The sequence below is a fragment of the Monodon monoceros genome, unplaced genomic scaffold (assembly GCF_005190385.1).
Source record: "Monodon monoceros isolate NGI ecotype Baffin Bay Population unplaced genomic scaffold, NGI_Narwhal_1 Super_Scaffold_21, whole genome shotgun sequence".
NCBI lineage: Eukaryota > Metazoa > Chordata > Mammalia > Artiodactyla > Monodontidae > Monodon > Monodon monoceros.
In genome coordinates, this window is record NW_021703778.1 from 114,868,180 (window position 1) to 114,891,413 (window position 23,234).

General features: G+C 37.9%; 1 protein-coding gene and 1 pseudogene across 7 annotated transcripts in view; one reads left to right on the plus strand and one right to left on the minus strand.

Annotated features, from left to right (window-relative positions):
- Window positions 1-2,269: 2,269 nt before the first annotated feature.
- LOC114905002 lies at window positions 2,270-2,754 on the minus strand (annotated as a pseudogene).
- An 18,169-nt stretch (window positions 2,755-20,923) lies between these two features.
- Window positions 20,924-23,234, plus strand: part of MIA2 (MIA SH3 domain ER export factor 2) — a 110,530-nt gene continuing 108,219 nt past the window's right edge. For all 7 annotated transcript variants that reach the window (XR_003795777.1, XR_003795778.1, XM_029236728.1 and 4 more), the window contains exons 1-2: window positions 20,924-21,238; window positions 22,945-23,078. Coding sequence is in view for 5 of the 7 variants with exons in the window: in XM_029236728.1 (XP_029092561.1) it covers window positions 21,124-21,238; window positions 22,945-23,078 (249 nt within the window). In the remaining 2 variants the exon portion in view is untranslated. The remainder of the gene's footprint in view (window positions 21,239-22,944; window positions 23,079-23,234) is intronic.

The window sequence follows — 23,234 nt, forward strand, 5'->3', positions numbered from 1 at the left end:
TTAAAATACCTTTTACTATGTAATGATGTTTCAGACATTTAAAAAATAGCCAAAATCATAGCAAACACCTGTGAACTTATTATCTAGCTAATAAAAAAATGTGTTCCTAATTTCCCTTCCCCCACTACCAAGAGTCAAGTTTTAAGTTTTTTACTAAGTTTTTTAAATATACTTTTTGAGCATGTTAAGATTCATCACTTTATAATGTCTTTTAACAAGGGCACTTTCTCAGCTTGCCTGTCATTTAGTGACCCCAAATTAATTCATCTTAATGATTAAACAAATTTTCTCCATTATTATGTGAGCCTCACCTTTATTCTCAGGCAGTGTCAAAACTGGCCTTAAGTAAATTCATATACATAAAATTGATGGGTCAATGAGAACTTTGAAGCATATTGGAAAATTATACAAATTTATACTCCTACCAACTACATATGAAATTGTTGTTCTCCTTATATCCTTATCAATTCTGAGTTTTGTCAACTATATTCTTTTTTTTTGGCAATCTCATTAATAAAAACCTTGTACTGATTTGTATTTCTTTAATAAAGAATGAAACATATATTCTAGTACATTTATAATTTGGGGATATTTTTTAACATTTAATATTTTTTCATATGGTAGTTCTGTTCGTAATTTTTTAAAATTTTTATTGAAATATAGTTGATTTACAATGTTGTGTTAGTTTCAGGTGTACAGCAAAGTGAGTCAGTTATCAATATATATAAATATATACTTTTTTAACATTCTCTTCTATTATAGGTTATTACAAGATATTGAGTATAGTTCCGTGTGCTATACAGTAAGTCCTTGTTGGTTATCTGTTTTATATATAGTAGTGTGTATATTTTAATCCTAAACTCCTAATTTATCCTCCCACCTTTGGTAACCATAAGTTTGTTTTCTATGTTTGTGGGTCTATTTCTGTTTTGTAAATAAGTTCATTTGTATTGTTTTGTTTATTTTTAAATTCTTATTTTTTAGGTTTTTTTTGGCCATGCCACGTGGCTTGCGGGATCTCAGTTCCCCAACCAGGGATTGAACCCAGGCCATGGAAGTGAAAGCCTGGAATCCTAACCACTAGGCAACCAGGGAACTTCCTGTATCATTTTTTTTAGATTCCACATGTAAGTGATATCATATGATATTTGTCTTTCTCTGTCTGGCTTACTTCAGTTAGTATGATAATCTCTAGGTCCATCCATGTTGCTGCAAATGACATTATTTCATTCTTTTTTATGGCTGAGTAATATTCCACTGTATATATTACATTTAACTTTTAATTTATCTGAAATTTATTTAGTTGTTAAAAAAAACAGGTAGGGGGGCTTCCCTGGTGACACAGTGGTTGAGAGTCTGCCTGCCAATTCAGGGGACACTGGTTCGTGCCCCAGTCCGGGAAGATCCCACATGCCACGGAGCAGCTGGGCCCGTGAGCCATGGCCGCTGAGCCTGTGCGTCTGGAGCCTGTGCTCTGCAACGGGAGAGGCCACAACAGTGAGAGGCCCGCGTACCACACACACACACAAAAAAACAGGTAGGGATCAGCTTCTTTTTTTCCCAAGTTTCTGTTAGTTGTACCAGTATAATTGATTGGATAACCTTTGTCTTCCCTATATTGAAATGCACTCATATAGCAAATTACCGTGTGTTCCTGGATCTATTTACGGACCCTAGTCTATTCAACTGAGTGCTGTATTGTATTACTTAAAGTTATTTTATAGTAGGTTTTAATATCTATTTTTTATCTATGCTAAATCCTCCCCCAATTATGCACTTTTTAAAAACTAAGTGAAGCTGGGCTTCCCTGGTGGCGCAGTGGTTGAGAGTCCGCCTGCCGATGCAGGGGACACGGGTTCGTGCCCGGGTCCGGGAAGATCCCACATTGCCGCGGAGCGGCTAGGCGCGTGAGCCATGGCCGCTGAGCCTGTGCGTCCGGAGCCTGTGCTCCACGACGGAAGAGGCCACAACAGTGAGAGGCCCGCGTACGGCAAAAAAAAAAAAAAAAACACCCAAAAAACTAAGTGAAAAACTTTATTAACTTTTGTTTCAAACTTTATTACCAGGCTTCTACAGCTTAATTAGCTGCAAAGAATGAATTGTGTATAAGCAAAAACTGAAAAGAGCTTCAGTGTCCAAGGGGCTTGGGCTTTAAAATATTAGAAATGTATATTTTATCAGACACAGGGACAAAGTTTTAAAAAGTAGTCTTAATATAAAATAGCAGCACCCAGTAATTTCAAGTTTCATCTTCAGAAGTTGACTCAATTCAGTTTGTCTCATTCTTGAAAGCCTCAGCAAAATTCTCCGTAAGATCTGGAATTTCTTCATCACCATCCTCTCCAGTAGCAAGCAATGCTTTTCCATCCACAGATTATTTTGGCAGCGCTTCAGCCAGTTGTTTTAAACTAGTCAGACTGTCTGCACCAAGCTGGTTTAAGATGCCAGGTAACATTTCTGTCAGCTGCTTTGCTTCAGCATGGCCAATAACAGTGAAAGTGTTGGCTGCCAGAGATGCTTGAAATTTAGGGTTGTTAATGTGCATCACATTAACTTTTCAATACCAGAGATGTTGTTTACCCCTAAGTTTCTTTAAGTTCTTTAAGGAGAAGTTTGTTTGTTTGTTTGTTTTAAATCATCTGTTGTAGCTGTTCTATGAACCAACTTCTTTCTGTGAGCAGTTCCTTTCCCACCAATGTTCACTTGTGCCTGCAGTTCTGTGAGTTTCTTCTGGTTCATGATAGTTTCTTTCATCTTGAGGGAGTGGAAATGGGGCCCTGTGGGGGGACCAGGTCTGGCGCTCAGGGGGTCTCAGGCAGACCAGCTGGGATTAGGGACACACATGGGGTGCCCCCAATTATGCTTTTCCAAATTTCCCAAAATATATATTTATTTTTAATTGAAAACTTTAGAATCACTTTTCAAGTTCCCCCCAAAGTTGTAATTTGATTGTGATTGCACTGACTTTATAATTTAGGAATAATCAACAATTTTGGAATGTTGATCTGTCTAAACAGAAACTAGTATGCCTCTCCATTTATTCTGTCATCTATTTTAGTAAAATTTTATAGTTTTTTTTATACAGGTCCTGCACATATTTATTAGGTTTAGCCACAGGGTTTGTGTGCAAGTATCTTTTTAATAAGAATTTTTCCCTTTTCTGTACTTCCACTTAGTTGTTGTTTGTATACAGGAAACTTTGGAATTTTTTTTCCAATTTGCAAGAAGCTCTTTTGTTTTCCTCTGGTTGAAGTAGAGACTTCTGTGTCTCTGTCCACACACCCCCCCAGTCCCTCCCCCGCCCCATAGTTGATTGGATCCTAGCTGAAAAGATCAGGAAAGGCACTTCACCAGGAAGACAAGAAAATTTATTTTTGTGTAAAATTTATTTTGGATCTATAATATGTTTACTGATTTGAATAAGGCTTATTTCATTAACATGTAATTTCCCCCCTGTAACTGTTATAACAATGCACTCTGTTGAATCTCCCTCTGGTATCAGGTTCTCTTTAACAATTCAGTCCAATTTCATAGCCTTAAAAAACACCTTTATTGTGAAAAGGAGGGACAAAAAGTGTTTAAAAAGCTTCTCTGACTGCACCTTGTTTTATAGTTTTGATTTTGGAACCATGTGAACATTTCATATAACTTAAAAACTTGGATCAAAAAGGAAAAAAAAACTCCTACAAATCTGAAACAAATGGATACAAATGAACCTAGGAGTATATAAAATTGACAGTATAAACCACACAGAAAAAAAAAATTATTTCAAATGACATTAAAACTCAAACTTTTAATGTAGCTCCATGGTGAGTTATATCCTAGAGAGCAAAAAGAACCACAATGAAATATTTAGTTGCAATTCGTAGTTCTTTTTTTTTTTTTGACCACACAGCTTGTGCAAGTGAAAGCTTGGAGCCCTAACCACTGGACCACCAGGGAATTCCCACAATTGATAGTTCTATTGTTAGTATTAGTTCTATTGTTAGTAGTAATACTAGTATTGTTGCTTTGAAACTATTTTACGCATAATATACGTTATATATGTATACGTTATGTATATGCATAATCAAATATGTAATCATGTTAATGTCATTAAAACCAAGATTTTCAGTGTGAAAGCAAAGAGATACAAATATAATAATCGATGATTTAATTTTTCACTTGAATTGGAAATATCCATATGAATGCATGATTTATTTTTCTTTCTGAAATTCACATATTTCCTAGTTTTATTTACTGAGAGGGCATAGAAATAATGACAGTCTGGTAGAAGTGAGCATCCCCAGTGCTGATCATAGTCTCTAAAAGCCATTTCGCAACAAAAGGAAGAAGCGTTCCTTGAAAAAAATGGCTGATTCTAGGTCTGGGGCAGGAAATGTACCAGATGAGCTTGATACCTCTTGCTATGCCAGAAAGCAGGAATGCTATCAATACCACTGAGATTGTGTGGATACAGGGGTCAACTTCAAGGAGTTCACATTGGCCAAATTTGGGACAATTTGAGTCTTGAATACTGCAATGTATAAAGCATAACATATACAGGCATACCTCATTTTATTGTGCTTTGCTTAATTGCGCTTTGCAGATACTGTGCTTTTTACAAATTGAAGGTTTGTGGCAACCCTGCCTCAAGTAATTCTATTTGAACAATTTTTCCAACAGCATTTGCTCACTCCATGTCCCTGTGTCATGTTTAGGTAATTCTCACAATAATTCAAACTTTTTCATTATTATTATATTTGTTGTGGTGATCTGTGATCTTTGATGTTACTATTGTAATTGTTTTGGGGCACCACGAACCCGTGCCCATTTAAGATGGTGAACTTAACCAATAAATGTGTGTGTTCTGACTGCTCCACATGCTGGTCGTTCCCCTGTCTCTCTCCTTCTCAGACCTTCCTATTCCCAGAGACACAACAATATTGAAATTAGGCCAGTTAATAGCCTTACAACAGTCTCTGAGTCTTCAAGTGAAAGGAAGAGTCCCACATCTCTCACTTTAAATCAAAAGCTTTGTGAGGAAGACATGTCAAAAGCCAAGACAGGCCAAAAGCTAGGTGTCTTGACAACAAACAGTTAGCCAAGCTGTGAAGGCAAAGGAAAAGTTCTTGAAGGAAATTAAAAGTGCTACTCCAGGGAACACAAGAATGATAAGAAAGCAAAACAGCCTGACTGTTGTAATGGAGAGAGTTTTAGTGGTCTGGACAGAAGATCAAACCTGCTACAACATTTCCTTAAGCCAAAGCCTAATCCAGAGCAAGGTCCTAACTTTCTTCAATTCTAGGAAGGCTGAGAGAGGTGAAGAAGAAAAAAAGTTTGAAGCCAGCAGAAGTTGGTTCATGTGGTTTAAGGAAAGAAGCTGTCTCCATAACATCAAAATGCAGGGTTAAGCAGCGAGTGCTGATGTAGAAGCACTAGAAGATCTAGCTAGGATAATTAATGAAGGTGGCTACATTAAACAACAGATTTTCAGTGTACATGAAACAACCTTCTCTTGGAAGAAGATGCTATCAAGGACTTTCATAGGTAGAGAGGAGAATTCAATACCTGGCTTCAAAGCTTCAAAGGACAGGCTGACTTTCTTGTTAGGGGCTAAAGCAGCTGGTGACTTTAATTTGATGCTAATGCTCATTTACCATTCTGAAAATCCTAGGGTCCTTAAGAATTATGCTAAATCCACTCTGCCTGTGCTCTATAAATGGAACTACACAGCCTGGATGACAGCACATCTGTTTACCACATGGCTTACTGAATATTTTAAGCCCATTGTTGAGACCTACTGCTCAGAAAAAGAGTCCTTTCAATATATTACTGCTCTTTGAAAATGCACCTGATCACCCAAGAGCTCTGATGGAGATGGACAATGAAATTCATGTTGTTTTCATCCCTGCTAACACAACATCCATTCTGCAGCCCATGAATCAAGGGATAATTTCAGGGACTTCCTTGGCAGTCCAGTGTTTAAGACTCCACGCTTCCAATGCAGGGGGCGGGGGTTCGATCCCTGGTCGGGGAACTAAGATCCCACATGCCACATGGCACGGCCCCCCCCCACCAAAAAAGGGGTAACTTCAACTTTCAAGTCTTTTTTTTTTTGGCTGCGCAGCGCAGCTTGTGGGATCTTAGTTCCCCCACCAGGGATTGAACCTGGGCCCTCGACAGTGAAAGAGCAGATCCCTAACCACTGGACTGCCAGGGAATTTCCCATCAAGTCTTATTTTAAAGAAATACATTTAGTAAGGCCATAGCTGCCATAGATAGTGATTCCTCTGATGAATCTGGGCGAAATAAATTGAAAACCTTCACCGTTCTAGATGCCATTAAGAACATGCGTGACTCATGGGAAGACATAAAAATATCAACCTTAACAGGAGTGTGGAAGAAGTTGATTCCAACCCTCATGGGTGACTGGGAGGGGTTGAAGACTTCAGTGGAAGAAGTCACTGCAGATGTAGTGGAAACAGCTCGAGAACTAGAATTAGAAGTGGAGCCTGAAGATGTGATTGAATTGCTGCAATCTCATGATAAAACTTGAATGGATGAGGTCTTGGTTCTTACGGATAAGCAAAGAAATTGATTTCTTGAGATGGAGTCTATTGCTGGCAAAGATGCTGTGAAGATTGTTGAAACGACCACAAAGGATTTAGAATATTACATAAACTTAGTTGATTAAGCAACAGCAGAGTTTGAGAGGATTGACTCCAATTTTAAAGGAAGTTCGACTGTGGGTAAAATGCTATCAAACAGCATTGCATACTACAGAGAAGTCTTAAGGAAAATTCATTTGATGCAGCAAACTTCACTGTTTTCTTATTTTTAAGAAATTGCCCCAGGCACCCACAACCTTCAGCAACCATCACCCTGATCAGTCAGCAGCCATCAACACTGAGATAAGACCCTTTACCAGCAAAAAGATTATGACTTGCTGAAGGCTCAGATGATGGTTAGCATTTTCTAGCAATAAAGTAGTTTTAGTTAAGGTATGTACATTGTTTTTAGACATAATATGCTATTGCACACTTAGTAGACTACAGTATAAAGTAAACATAACTATTGTAGGCACTGGGCTGGAGGGCTTAAGGGAACACTACCTTAACCATCACAAATCTTTATGATTTCAGTTTGTTCCCTCAGTATTTTCCTTGTTTCTGTAGGTTTGAATGAATGGTTTTTAACCTCTGACCCATATTTTCAATTGAAAATAAAATGAAAAATTAGTACACATTAGAAAAATAGTCAAGTGAGAAGGGGCCAGGATAGTAAAAACTGCCCCTTGAGAATGGTAAAGAAAGCTTCATGAGCCTGGCAGAATTCAGACTCTGTAAGGTTATCACCCAGCAGTCCATGTCCCTGTTGAGCAACTTTGGTGTGTGAGAAGCTCTCTCTCTCTCTGTCAGAGGCAATGCTGTGTAATCATTGTCCCTGAGCAGACAGGTAGATGAAATTTTACCCCCCTCCTCCCACTTGCCTTTAGGTGGAGCCATGTAGTTAGTTCTGGCCAAAAAAAATGTAAATAGGAATAATATAAACCACTTCCAGACCTGGTCTTTGACAGCATCGAATGTAGTTCTCCAGCTCTTTTCTCCCATCACTGCGGCCTTGGATATCTCATATTCCAGATGGTGTAGCCACTGGTTAGCTGCTATTCTTTAAAAAATCCTATATAAACACACAAACAAAAACCATTTTTTGAATTTTAATCACCCAATTGTAGTGAGAAATGACATTCGGTCTTGAATTCTAGATTCATATCAAGGCTACCAGTGAGTGAGTCACAAAGCCAAAGTTGTACTTTTTTGAAGGAGGAAGTGGGGTGAGGGTAAGAGGAGGGATAAAGGCCATGAAGAATGATAATCAAACAGAAGATATTTGTAGAGTGATTCATTACTCTCCCAAGAGTTCAGAGGGATATCTTTGCACTTTGTCTTGTCCAGCTGAGACACAGAATCATACACCTCATAGTTACATTAGTGACAATGTCATGGTCTTCCATAATGTTGTTTCTAAAAATGCACATGCTTAAAAGTTCAAGGGTCACAAGGACTTCTAATGCTGAAATGTGCAAAGGTGCAAAATTTCTGCACTGCTGCCTTTGGGAATGAGATATTTTAGATGGCAAGAATAAAAGAAAAAAAAGAGATATTTAAGATGGCATAGGTATGAGATCTTGAAAATATTAGAAGTTAAAATAGAGTCAAGGTTAGTCATAGTACCTAATGGTTGTAAAGTGAATTTCTACTTTTGTGGTTATTTGCAGGAAACTTAATATCCCAGCCAAATTTTGCTTGCCCCCAAAATTACTTTCAAGATAGTTCTTTTTGCCATCAGTTCACACATGTGTAAAGGAATATAAATTCATTTTAATATAAGTTCAAGAAAAATGTCCCTAGAAAAGTGATGACAGTTATTTCCCAGGATCTCATAATATGTTCCAAATACAAATATCTATTACTCAATTATTCTCATTGTTAATGAAGTTGACTGAGAGTTGATATCAGATGTTCCTCCAGTTATAGAAGACTGGTTAGTCCAGAAGCGTAACTCAGGTAGAATGAAACAATTATTAAGAACAGTAAAGTTGATATAATAGTGGAGACCCTTTGGAGTTTCCTTCAGAGGTATCAAGATGTACAATGTTGTGACGTGAACAAGGACATAATTAACACGCTTTAAAATTTTATAACTAGAAAGAAAATTTGTCATTCTAAACCAACCATAATAATCACAACATTCAAATAATTCCAGAAACTTCCAAAATAGAGTGACATGTGAAGATGAATTCCCAGTATCTCTTTCATCACATTGTAGGAGATAAAGAAACAAACAAAACATAATCCCACATGATCCAGGAAAAAATCACAAGTTATCAGGCTTCTTAGACTCACTGGCCTGGATGACATCATGCCACATATTTCTGGGATCTCAACTAGCAACCTTGCCCCACAAAAGCTTTATAAATCGGTAAAAATTGCCCTGGATCCTATTGATTTGATGTAAAGTAAAATATTATTTGGTGGAGGAAACATATACTTAAGAAGGTTGTTCTGTGAAATACTGCTGTAATGAAAAATGTAGACTCATATAAAAATCATAGATGGTAAATAGTGTTTGAAAATATTTTGTCTTTAGGAAATGTAAAATAAACTTCTAAGGTGATAGTAATACAAAATGTTTGAGGGCTTCCCTGGTGGCACTGTGGTTCGGCGTCCGCCTGCCGATGCAGGCGGCGTGAGTTCGTGCCCCGGTTCGGGAGGATCCCACGTGCCGCGGAGCGGCCGGGCCCGTGAGCCTGTGCTCCGCGGAGTGAGAGGCCACAGCAGTGAGAGGCCCGCGTACCGCAAAAAAAAAAAAAAAAAAAAAAGTTTGAGGCATTTGTTATGTGGCTGCTTTCTACGAAGCTAAGGTGAGCTCAAGTCATGGTGACTCCTGAGGCTAAAAGGATGGGTATATTTAGTAGTAGAATTGTAGTGGATTTAGTGGATTAATTCTGGTTGGTGGGCAAAGTCTTGGAAAGAACCTTCTCAAATGGTTTCTTGTTGTCTTCATCAGCAGCTGTACATTGTTAGTAGAGTTTGATAAGTTAAAATGGTACCATCTGCTTATTCTTGAGGTTAGACTGTATATTTTTGTGGTTGTTCTTGTTCTTGTTCATTCTTTTTTTGGCCACACAGCTTGCAGGATCCCCAACCAGGGATCGAACCTGTGCCCCCTGCAGTGGGAGCTCAGAGTCCTAACCACTGGACCACCAGGTAAGTCTGTGCTGTTGTTTTTTAAACTAAATAGTAGGCTTGTGTGTGGTGAGTCATTGAGTGTTATCCTGTAGATACAGACTTAGTAGAAGAATAGACATGTGTGCTTGAATTAAGGTACCACCTATTGGATCCATTCCATCTCTAGTCCTTCTGCTCCGTGAGGTAACTGGGCAGGTGAGGCCAGTATTCATGGCCCAGAACCAGGCTACACCCACTTCACCTCATTCAGCCCTCACCTGAAGCTGCAGAGACTGACGCTTCTGCTTTTCCCCCACTTCTTTTTTTTAATTTATTTACTTTATTTTTGGCTGCGTTGGGTCTTCGTTGCTGTGCGCGGGCTTTTCTCTAGTTGCTGCGAGCAGGGGCTACTCTTCATTGCGGTGCGCAGGCTTCTCATTGTGGTAGCTTCTCTTGTTGCGGAGCACAGGCTTTAGGCACGAGGGCTTCAGTAGTTGTGGCACATAGGCTTAGTAGTTGTGGCTCGCAGGCTCTAGGGTGCAGGCTCAGTAGTTGTGGCGCACGGGCTTAGTTGCTCCGCTGCATGTGGGATCTTCCCGGACCAGGGCTCAAACCCGTGTCCCCTTCATTGGCTGGCAGGTTCTTAAACACTGTGCCACCAGGGAAATCCCATCCCCCACTTCTTAACCTTCCTGTTGTTTCTCTCTTCCTTCCCTCCTGCAACTTTATGCCACCACTGCATCAGGAGACAAGCCTAGTTGAAGGACAGTTATGTAAAAGCAGGTGAGGTTGTTTGGCAGTGTATTTGAGCTAGAATGGGTCATGGAAATTACTTCTGTGAGAAACAATATTTTAAAATTCAGTTACTTTGTTTTCAAATGTATTTTAATTAAATTTGATGAGTCTTATAATTCATTTTGATTCTGCATTTCTTTTTGTATACTCCATGTCAGAGTTGTGTGATCGATTTAATCCCTGACTAAAGAAAAAAAGTCACAAGGGATACATCTGTTTAAACATTCTTAACTTTGAACTTGTAGAAAGTCTCAAGGGTAACATTTATTGGAGTTTTCTTTTGCAAAGATTAAAAGATGTTTATTTTGCTTTCAATGGTCTTATATATTTCAGTATCTTTCTAGTTTGCTAAAAGATTAATAAGCCTTATGAATGGAATTGGTAAAGTTAAGAATTCTACACATAGGGAATTCCCTGGTGGTCCAGTGGTTAGGACTCCACACTTTCACTGCCGAGGGTGTGGGTTCAATCCCTGGCCAGGGAACTAAGATCCCACAAGCCACTTGGCATGGCCAAAAATAAATAAAATTAAAAAAAAAAAAGAATTCTCCACATAATTCAGATAAAATAAGTTTTTGGCTTAAATGTTAACTTTAATATGATTTTGAACTGTTCTGTATGATACAGTGGTAGTGGATACATGACTATGCATTTGTCAAAACCCATAGAACAGTATGCCACAAATAATTAATTTTACTGCATGCAAATTTTAAAAAATCAGCTTGAATGTCAGACGAGCCCAAGATGGAATGTAGGCTATGGCAAATAAATCTAACTGTATTGCAAATGTATAACATAACCATACTGATGGGGATGGGGAAGAAAGGAGCTCACCTAAATAACTTTGAAAAAAGTGTTTTGATTAGATACTGTAAAGCCATAGACAAAAAGACTTGTACACAAACATCTAAGTCTGATTGGTAAATTCATTTATCACAGGGTATGGATTACTAATTTTAGAACTACTTTGCATATATACTAGGATCGAACATGTAAGTAAATATATTGCAGATAATGAGGTTCTTACTGTTGAACTTACTGTTGAGTTCTTTGATACTCCTCTCTCCAGGAGGTAGAGCTAAATTCCCCTCTCTTGAAAGTAGGCTAGACTTAGTAACTCCCTTCAAATGAATAGAGTATGGAAGAGAAAAACAGTAACTTTACATTGGAGACACCTGGTAGATATCACCTTATCCAAATAATCAGGGTTAACAATACCAGTAACTAGACAGATTGATATTATGTGTGCCCTCTGATAGACTATGATGATAAGGGCACACTACTCTGTGATATTCTTCCCCCCAAATCTACAACCACGGTCTAAACATGAGAAAGCATCAGACAAACTCAAACTAAGGATATTTGAAAGTGTCCAGGTCATGAAACGCAAGGAAAGAATAAGAGACTGTCACAGAAGATTGTCATAGAAGATTGAGGAGACATGACAACTAAATACCATGTAGTATACTAGATTTGATCCCTGGACAAAAAAAGGGAAATCCCAATAAAGTCTATAGTTTAATGTTTTGTGCTAATGTTAATTTTATGTATATATATATATATTTTTTGTGTGTGTGTGTGTGGTACGCGGGCCTCTCACTGCTGTGACCTCTCCCGTTGCGGAGCACAGGCTCCAGACGCGCAGGCTCAGCAGCCATGGCTCATGGGCCCAGCCGCTCCGTGGCATGTGGGATCCTCCCGGACCGGGGCACAAACCCGCGTCCCCTGCATCGGCAGGCGGACTCTCAACCACTGCGCCACCAGGGAAGCCCTAATTTCATATTTTTGATCTTTGTAATACAGTTATATTAGATGTTGACATTAGGGGAAGCTAGGTGAAGGGTATACAGTAATTCTATATTTGCAGCTTTTCTGAAGATCTTAAACTTATTTCAACATAAGCCTTCTGAAAACAGGCTTACATACAATTTTCCAAGACCATTGAATTTTTATTTTTTTCTGCAAATAATTTGCATCGCTTTACTTTTATTCACTCAGCACGCCCTAAACCAAACAGATTGTCTTCTTCCTCTCTTCCAAACCTGCTCCTCTGCTGTGTTCCTGTCTCGGTAAATGGCACTACCACGTTCTCTCTCAGTTGTCCAGCTAGGAAATTGAGAGTCATCCTTTCCTTTTACTTCTCCCTCACTTCCCAATGAATTGATCAACTATCCTGAATATCTCCTTCATATTCTTGAATTCAGTTGTCTTTCCCCATGGATTATAATCTCCCTGGGGGCAAGGCACTGTCTTCCTTGTTCCCCATGTGTTCCACGTGCCTAGCACAGTGCCTGGTGCATAGCAAGCACTCAAAAGCTATTTGCTAAATGAGAGAATGAATGCATATTTTATTGTACGTTGCTATTTAATGGTATTTTCACATCCCCTTGTATCTACCATAGTGGGATGCATCCATATGTCTCCTTTATTTATTTATTTTTAATCTGTAATAATTGAGTTTTAGAAATCGAGTGTGGCCTCCTCATTAACAGAAGTTTCATTAAGTCCAATCTGATGTTCTGATGGAAGGAGTCATGTGAGCTGGAAAGACTTGTGAAAGTCATTAGTGCAAGTCTCTCATTCCATGAACAAAAACTTTGAGGCTTCAAGAGGCTAAGTAGTTTGCCAAGTCCTAGTAGACGGGGCATTTATTTCTATGTCCTAGAGAATCTGGAAGAAGGAGGAGAGAAAAAATAAGGACAATTATAGCATCAGGCCCATTATTCTATACATCTTTGAAAGAAGTGGATAAAGTAAATAATAAATAATGATCATAAAGAATCTGTCTATTCATTCCTATGTAGAAATTTTATTCTATAATTTCTTTTAAAATTTAATTATTTGGGGGAACATGAAGTTGCTGAGTTTTTGTGAGTTAGTTTATTTTTTCTTTTTTTCTTTTTTTTTTTTGGCCGTGTTGTGCAGCTTGCAGGATCTTAGTTCCCTGACCAGGCATTGAATGCAGGCCCGCAACAGTGAGAGCGTGGAATCCTAACCACTGGACCTCTAGGGAATTCCCTATTTTTTTTTCTTAAAGAAACTTGAGCTCATGACGTTCTTAGGGACATGGACACTAAAAGAGGCAAGAAGGAAAGAGTACATAAATGGGGAGAGGATGGCAACAGGGAGTGAAGGAGGATGATTTTGGAGGAGATGGTGTAAGAGTACATAAAATTGGCCCATATGGGTTCTTAAAAGACATTCAGGCTATCGATGATTGGAAATTAGTAGGATACTAAATATTTTCATACCGTTGCTCATTAACCTACTCATCTATTGCAACTTGTCAAGCATCCTCTACGCTATCTGGGAATCCAAAGGCTTTTCATAGCTTTGCTTGCTGGATATTTAGACTTTTACTGCTGCTACTAATATCAACCCAATGACAAAGATAAATAGGAGATCCAGTTCTTTTTCTCAAAAAAATTTTTTTACCAAAGAGAAAATTTAATCAAAAGGATTACTTGACTTTCTTTTTGAAATGAGAAAAAGAGAAGCTGTTGAGCTACACAGCTGAAGATAGAACTTTGTTTAGTAATGGGGCATGAAGAATCTTGCCCTTGAAAAGAAATCGATTCATTTAATCATCATGAATGCATTCATTTATTCATTCAATAAAAAGTTGAGTGATGTATTCATTAATTGATTTAACCTAAGAGACCTGAATAATGAGTTAGTAAAGCAAAAAAGTGAAATTATATGATAAAAAACACAAATAACATCATTCTCTTCCTTAAAACTTCCTATGGCTTCCCACTACACTTAGAATAAAGCTCACATTCATTTCCACAGCCAAAAGTCCCTGCATGATTGGACCTCTGTCTGTGTCTTCTACTTCATCTCTGACCACTCTCCACCTGCCTCTGTGTTTCTTGTTTACATATGCCAAGTTAGTTTCCACCTTAGAGCCTTGTTTCTGACATACTAGAATGCATTCAATATGCCTCTTTCGTTTTTGTCTTTAAATCTTTGGTAATCGAACTTCAGACAATGAAGTACGACTTTCTCGTGAATTCTTCCCTCTGCACAGAATGTTCTGCTTTCCTACTCCCCAATCTTAAATCAAATGTCGCTGTCCAGAGATGCCTTTCCTGACAGCTTTATCTAAGCAGATGACGAACTTTTCCATAACTTATCACTGCAGTCCTCTTGTTCATTTATTTGCTTGTTTATTCTTCTCTGTCTCCCTTCACTAGCATACAAAGTCCATGAGTGCAGGACTTTGTCCAGTTCACTCCTGTACCCCTAGCTCCTAGAATAGTGTCTGACACAACATGGGCATTCAATAAATAATACCTATCCTGGAAGATGGGATTTGCATGTGAAATATTAAGCTCACTGATACAAAGTTGGTACTCAAAAAACATTAAATTCCTTTCCTACCCACTGATGAGACTCATCAGTTCAGTCCCCTGATCAACAAATATCACACACATACCATCTTGGATATAGAGAATATTGCATAATATTATTCAAAAACACAGAGTAAAGGAATAAAGACGACGTGTGGGGTGTTCTTTTTCTGCTCCTCTCGGTCCACTCTTTGCCACTTTGCTCTGTGTCCCTAGAGCGCAGACCTTTAGAACTGCTTTGAAGGGTTCCCTTATTCTCTGGCATCTGACTGGGTATGGTACAACACCAGGGAGGTACAGTCAGGAGATCAGAAAAAAGAGTGATATTCTCTTGACTGAGTTCCTTTACTGAAGGCTTCAAGTTTCTTTTTCTTTTTTTTTTTTTTAAGAATTGGGAAACTTTATTTTTTTATGTTCTGGATTAGTTTTAAGGAATTTTTTTTGGCTACCTGCGCAGCTTGTGGGATCTTAGTTTCCTGACCAGGGCCATGCCCCCTGCAGTGGGAGCGTGGAGTCCTAACCACTGGACCACCAGGGAATTCCCTGAAGGCTTCAAGTTTCTGTTGGGCAGTCCTTTCCTAGAGTTCTCTCCAGGCTTTGGTTACTGTTCCTTCATGCCTGGAGGTGTTACATCCCCTGCTGGTCTTCCTTAACCCTGCCCACACCTTTGTTAACAGTCCATTAGAAACTCCTCAGTCATTGAAGAGTGCCTCCCTCAAAATGGAATACCCATCTGTTTCCTGGTAGAACTCTGACTGATAGAATGAGAAAAAGTGGGCAGAATTAAAACATGGCCTTTAGCAACAGAAAAGCAACAAAAGTAAGAAGAGCCATAGAGTGACTAGCGCCAAAATGTGCAAGTTTTGCCATCTCCTCTTTCTGCATCTGTGGATCACTAGCATCTGAGGTTGGGTCCTCTAGAAGTAAACACTGAGACGGAATTTTGGGTTCAAGGGATCAACACCTATGAAAGGAATGGGGAGAAGGCAGGGCTGGGAAAAGGGGGAAGTCAAACTCCAGTTCAGGCTTTACAAAACTTCAGTCAACCCAACAGGGAGCTCTAGAGTGAGGAATGCCTGTCAGAGTGTCCCACATTAGGCCGAGATGATCCTGCCTTTGTACTCGCTCGTCATTTATTAACTAGATTCACTAGATCACAGAGGAAGGGTGATCTTGGGTAAAGTGGCTCTCTGTAGCTGAGGCAGACATGGAAGTAGGTGCCAGCCGGAGGCTGCCAGCTCACTGCACTCCCTGCAGCTGGGCAGAAAGTCTTACCTTGAAGATGGGATGTGGGGTGCCATCCCCACATCTTCCACACCAGTTTGATCCCAGTCTCTCACTGTGTGCCTGTCTACCACAGGAACTGTTTCCAAAGGCTCCATTCTAATGCCGCCTCCCTAGTAAGAAACACCCCAGCTTAATTAGTTCAACTTATCCTAAGTACTTTCTACAATACTCCCCGCTTCTCCATGGGGGATACATTCCAAGACCCCCAGTGGATGCCTGAAACCACGGATAGTACTGAATCTTATATATACTATGTTTTTTCCTATACATACATACTTATGATAAAGTTTAATTTATAAAGTAGGCACAGTAAGAGATTAACAACAATAACTAATAATAAAATAGAACAATTATAACAATACAATGTAATAAAAGTCATGTGGTCTCTCTCTCAATATTATTGTACAAATTTAATTCCTTTTTCATCTTAACTAAGCATTTATCAGACATTGTGGGTGTAACTTTTGCAGTTTGAGGTGTGATAGCAAAACTAGCACAAATTTCTTTTTCCTTTTTCACAATTTCACAGATAGAAGATTCATTCTTACCTTAGATCTTAACAACTTCAGCGTATGATGTTTTTTCTTCCCTTATTAAGTAGAGAACTTTCCCCCTTTCACTTAAAGGAAGCACCTAACGGCTTCTCTTTGGCGTATCCTAATTGCCAGCATCACTACTCTTGCACTTTGGGGCCAAAAAGCACATGAAAAGATGTTAAACATCACGAATTATAAGAGAAATGCAAATCAAAACTACAGTGAGGTATCATCTCACACCAGTCAGAATGGCCACCTTCAAAAAATATATAAACAATAAATGCTGGAGAGGGTGTGGAGAAAAAGGAACCCTCTTGCACTGTTGGTGGGAATGTAAATTGGTACAGCCACTATGGAGAACAGTATGGAGGGTCCTTAAAAAGCTAAAAATAAAACTACCATATGACCCAGCAATCCTACTCCTAGGCATGTACCCAGAGAAAACCATAATTCGAAAAGATACATGCACCCCAATGTTCATTGCTGCTCTATTTACAATACAATAGCCAGGACATGGAAGTAACCTAAATGTCCATCAACAGAGGAATGGATAAAGAAGATGTGGTACATATATTCAATGGAATATTACTCAGCCATTAAAAAGAATGAAATAATGCCATTTGCAGCAACATGGATGGACCTAGAGATTGTCATGCTGAGTGAAGTAAGTCAGACACAGAAAGACAAATATCATATGATATTGCTTATATGTGGAATCTAAAAAAAAAGGGGTACAAATGAACTTATTTACAAAACAGAAGTAGAGTCACAGATGTAGAAAACAAACTATGGTTACCAGGGGATAAGGAGAAGGAGGGATAAATTGGAGACTGAGATTGACATATACACACTACTATATATAAAATAGATAACTAGTAAGAACCTGCTGGATAGCACAGGGAACTGTACTCAATATTCTGTAATGGCCTATATGGAAAAAGAATCTAAAAAAAGAGTGGATATCTGTTTATGTATAACTGATTCACTTTGCTGTACACCTGAAACTAACACAACATTGTAAATCAACTATACTCCAAAAAAAAAAAAAGTAAACCAAGGGCTATTTGAACACAAGCACTGTGATAACTTGACAGCCGATCTAGTAACCAAGGCGGCTACTAAGTGACTGATGGGCGGGGCATGCTGGACAGAGGGATAATTCATGACCAAGCAGGGGGGAGCAGGACAGCATGAGATTTCATCAACACCACTCAGAACGGTGCACAATTTAAAACTTGTGACTCATTTATTTCTGGAATTTTCAATTTAATGTTTTCAGACCTCAGGTACCAGAAAGCATGGAAAGTGAAACCATGGATAAGATGGCACCACTGTAATCAAGTTTCTCTATCTTATAAACTGCCAAAGTAACAGGCAGCTGATTGAAGAAATATGTTCCCACTTTAGGAAATCTGAGGTACTAAGGGAAAAGACAGTACTATATAGTATCAGAAATAACATCACCAAGTAATAGAAGTGCAGCATTCATGCTTCTGTCTGTATATACTCATGGAAAGGGTTGCTTTGTGATATTACCTCTAAGACACTGAACATGTGTGGCTTTGACAATTAATTCTTGAGCTCTGTGCAGTAGGTACTCTTACCTCCTATGTGGTTTCTGAAGAAAGCTATAGGCTTTCCAAATCCGTATTCCTGACTCTTACCATTCCTTAGCAGTAGTAGTATATTTTAATATTGACACAACACTTGAGTTGCAAAATGCATCAGCCATTATATAATGTCTGGCTAAGTCAATATGACTGTTTTTATGGTGAAAATTGATACTTTGGGTTTTTTATGGCCACACCGCAGCAACCTGCAGGATCTTAGTTCCCTGACCAGGAATCAAACCCACGCTCCCTGCAATGGAAGTGCAGAGTTCTAACAACTGGACCACCAGGGAATTCCTGATGCTTTGGTTTCTTTAAACTAAATGTTCTTATCCCTTTCATATACCACCTCTTCATCTGGATCTGTTAGAGATAGTTGACATTGTGCTACCACATTTTCAGATATCCTATTAAAATATATTTAAGTAATGATCTGGACATAAAATGAGATCATTTGAGTGCATTAAGTAGCAAGAAAGTGGGAACATTTCTAGCAGGAGCAAATCTCTTCAAGCTGGTATCTTAAGCAAGGATTGTCCTCTTGTTTTTCTGGACTCAAATGAACAGGCAAATTTAAATTTATCTGGATTCTTCTCTATCTTAACTTAGAACACAATTAAATTAACTAGTTCAGAATTTAGCCATAACATCTTTAGTATTGAATACAAAAATGATGAAGTACATTAATTATTAAATATTCTTAAAAATATATTTATTTATTTGGTTGCACCGGGTCTTAGTTGCAGCAGGCAGGCTCCTTAGTTTCGGATTGTGGGCTCCTTAGTTGCGGCATGCCTGTGGGATCTAGTTCCCTGACCAGGGATTGAACCCGGGCCCCCTGCATTGGGAGCTCAGAGTCTTAACCATTGAGCCACCAGGGAAGTCCCAGTTATTAAATATTCTTGATTTGATATTATAGATTATGTAAATAATTATGTGCCAAATTTTGAAGCTGAAGAGCTAATTGTTCTTTAACGTCCTTGACAACGTAGTTTATAGATTTGCAAAAGTATTCAACCTACACCTTTTTGAGTGTGCACGTGTACAGCTAGGCAGCGCTCTGATTGTAAACCAAAGGATCCTCAAACCCATGCTCTATCAGATTCTTTCTGAGGATGTAAAAATCTTTGATCTCTTGGGCTTCCTTGGTGGCGCAGTGGTTGAGAGTCCGCCTGCCGATGCAGGGGACACGGGTTCGTGCCCTGGTCCAGGAAGATCCCACATGCCGCGGGGCGGCTGGACCCGTGAGCCGTGGCCGCTGAGCCTGCGCGTCCAGAGCCTGTGCTCCGCAACGGGAGAGGCTACAATAGTGAGAGGCCCGCGTACTGCAAAAAAAAAAATCTTTGATCTCAGAGAGCAGGCTTCCTACTAATTATTGGTTCTGGAAAACAAACAAATAGAAAACACACGTCTTTTTTTTTTAGGACTTTGAAAGGAACAGTCTTTCATATTAGCTTGCTCAGGCGCTAGAGGGGAGCGTGGTGTCATTAAGTGCTGCATTCTGCAAAGTATGTATACCCTGGCATGCCCAGACACTGGGAAAAGGTACAGCAAAGAAGGGCTTAGAAAAATATTTTCCTGAGATTAAAATAGAACAACTTTGGTTTCCAAAAATCTACTGTGATCTAGTGTTTTACACCAAAATTCCCAATATAGGGATTTGATCCCTTTTTAGTGACAATATCTTTCAAATAATTTGATTTTCAAAACCTTATTGTTATTTAAAAATTATATATGCTCACTGATTTTTTAAAAGAAAGTCAAACAATAGAGAAAAATACAAAGAAGAAAGTGAACACAACTGGAACTCACATGATATATTCCCACCATATGGGGGAGGATTCTTTCAGACATCTCTCTCTATATATATATACAGAAATATGCATATGAATTTAAATACATAAAATGATATTGTAACTTCTGTTTCCGGAATGGTATTGTTGCAGATGGAGCAGACATCTTTCTGTGGCAGATGACTTGATTCTTGGTGGTAAAGCATAGTGGTTGTGGGTAGGAGGAGTCACAGAGCCTAGGTTTTAATTTCTTCTCCACTCACTATGTGACAACGGGCAAGTGATTTAACCCATCTCTATGTACCTCAGTTTCCTCATAATGCAAAAATGGGGATAATATTACCTACCTCAGAGAGTTGATGTGAGAGTAAAATCAGATCACATAATTGTTTGACAGTACCTGCAACATAATAAGTACTTAATACATTTTAACTCTCTTAACTAAATATAAGTTTCAACTTCATAGTAACACTGAAGGTTGTTAAAATATGAACGTGGGATAATTTTTTCAAATAACTTTCATCATGATAATCCCAAACCATGCTTTTAACATAAATTATTATTGCTTCTACATATAACTATATCTCCACTGACGCTGGTATTTGCATGCAGCAAATACTATGAACTTATTGACTGATCTACCTGAAGACTTTAACAGAAGGAGATGAACTACCTTTTTATGAAGGCCTCTTTAAGAATTGTTCTGTGGAATGCAAGGTGCCTTTAAGCAAGAGAGTTTTACTGCACTGGCTTTATAAAACATGACTCCAACTAAAAATCCCTGTTAATTATTAAACCCTTATGTATAATCTGGATACCTGACACTGCTGATACTGCAGATTGAGAACAGAGAGTTTTTGTCCCTCAAGTTAAGCCTAAACACCAGTAGAAAAAGGTAGTTATCAAGGGATTTAAAAACCCCAAAATTTTTCCTCTTATATTTAGTAAAGAGTGTGGGGTATCTCCTGTTTTGGCTGGCATATCTAGTGCCTAAACAACTGGTTTAAACCTTGTTTGGGATTCCTGCTTGTTTTAGCATGGCGGATCTTGGAGTTCACAGAATCCTCCTTCTGGTTATTTCTCTGACAAAATGTCTGGAGGGCACAAAACTGCTGGCAGACTTAAAAAAATGTGGTGACTTGGAATGTGAAAGTAAGTCGCTTTTCTTTTTTTCCCTTCTTTTCCTCTTAAAATGAGGCTCTGAAATGATGTAAAATATTATTGTGAACATGTATGATGAAAATGAACGTTAATATCATTGAGAAATATTTATAAGGTATAGTACACTATAAAAGAGAAATGCTGGAAGCAAAGTATTTTGTGATCGTTTTTAATGTAAATATACAAAGGGGCAAAGATCAGCCTGATATATAAATATATAAGAAATTTTAAGGATATTAATCCAGATCTCAAAAACAAACTAATTAGCACTTTTACTATTTTTTAAGATAAATGTGATTGATTTGTATTAAAAAAGATATCAAGCCATTTGATAGTTATTTTTATGAAGCCCTTACATTTTTTAGTTTCTATTTCACAATCAGAAGTTTCTGATTCTCATGAGTTTTCTAAGACTGTTTTTATTTCAAACCATCATGATCTATTGTGTAAACTTTATCAAACATTAATTATTTCTGTGTTCCCTTATTATGAAAAAATACTGAAATCAGTGTTAGGAATACATAATTTTATTTATATCTTTGAATATTAAACTTCCTTCTACAAAGAGAAATTAATTTTCATTTTGTTGCTTAAGAACTTATTTTCTGAAATTGGCATTATGGTACAAAATGAATAGCATCCCAGTATATTAGAATTGCTTTATATTGTTCTATCCCTCCAGTATGTGAGAATTACTTCGAATTTGCAACATGTAATTAAAAATGCAAAATATTATTAGTATGAACATAAATGATTTAAAAGTAAATTTTTTATGTGTAAACATTTTCCTTAATCATTTGGATACATAATTTAATATATAGAGAATGTTTACTAGATGATGTTTTATAATAATATTATTATAACAACTTTTCTTTCCTTCTTTACAACCTCATTTTAGTTTCCTTAGGGCTAGGCACATAACATGAAAAGAGAACATTCAAATTTATAGTAATTGATAAAAGTTATTTTAACTTTAATTGCACAACTTAATGAAAATGTTTTACATATGCCAGTATAATTATAATCGTTAATAAGGTATGTATATTACTTTATGTGCTGAAGGGCTAAATCTAGCATATGTGGTTATGGTCTTTCATAGTCATTAAGGGCCTATTATGTGCTGGGTCTGGGGGATGAGGGGTGTGTATCTAAGAGGGATAAAATGAAATGTAAGGTAAGTTTCTTGTCCTCCAGGGATTTTCATTCTAGTGAATGATGACAAGACAGGTCAATATGAAACAGTAAATAGTAATACAACATAAGGATAATAGATAATATTGAAATTCAGAGAAGCGGCAGAGTAGGATGGACCAATTAGGGATGTCTTATAGAGGAAGTAGAATATGAGTTGTCCATGAAGAGAGACTGATGGGTTTTTAGAAAGGCTTAGGAAAAAACAGAAAGAAAACTCAGAATACAGAAAGCGGATGTTGCAGTGAAAAGAACTTTAGTTCAAATCTGGCTCCACCATTTATCAGGTGTGTGACCAACTCTTTGATACTTAATTAAAGGCTCATTTTTTAGTCTGAGATGAGATTATTTATCTCATAAGTCTGTTCTGAGGATTTAATAATAGCAGTAATAAAAGGTATGAAAGAGCTTATCATGATGCCTGGAGTATAGTAGGTGCCAGAAGAAAACTAATTATCTTTTCCTTCCCTTCTCTACTGTGTGTTTTTCTCTGCATGTTTACATAGCTTTAATAAGCAGAGTCTTAGCCATAAGAGATTACAGAGGACCTGACTGTCGATACCTGAACTTCACTAAGGGAGAAGAGATATCTGTTTATGTTAAACTTGCAGGAGAAAGTGAAGATTTGTGGGCAGGAAGTGTAAGTATCTAATCTTACAAATTGAATACAGAATAAATGACTAGCTTGCACAAGGATGCCTGGTGTTCATCTCTAAAGGAACTTTAAGAATTTCAAAGTACTTTATATATCTATTAAAAACCCTTAACATATTTAAACAAACAAACAAAAAAATGG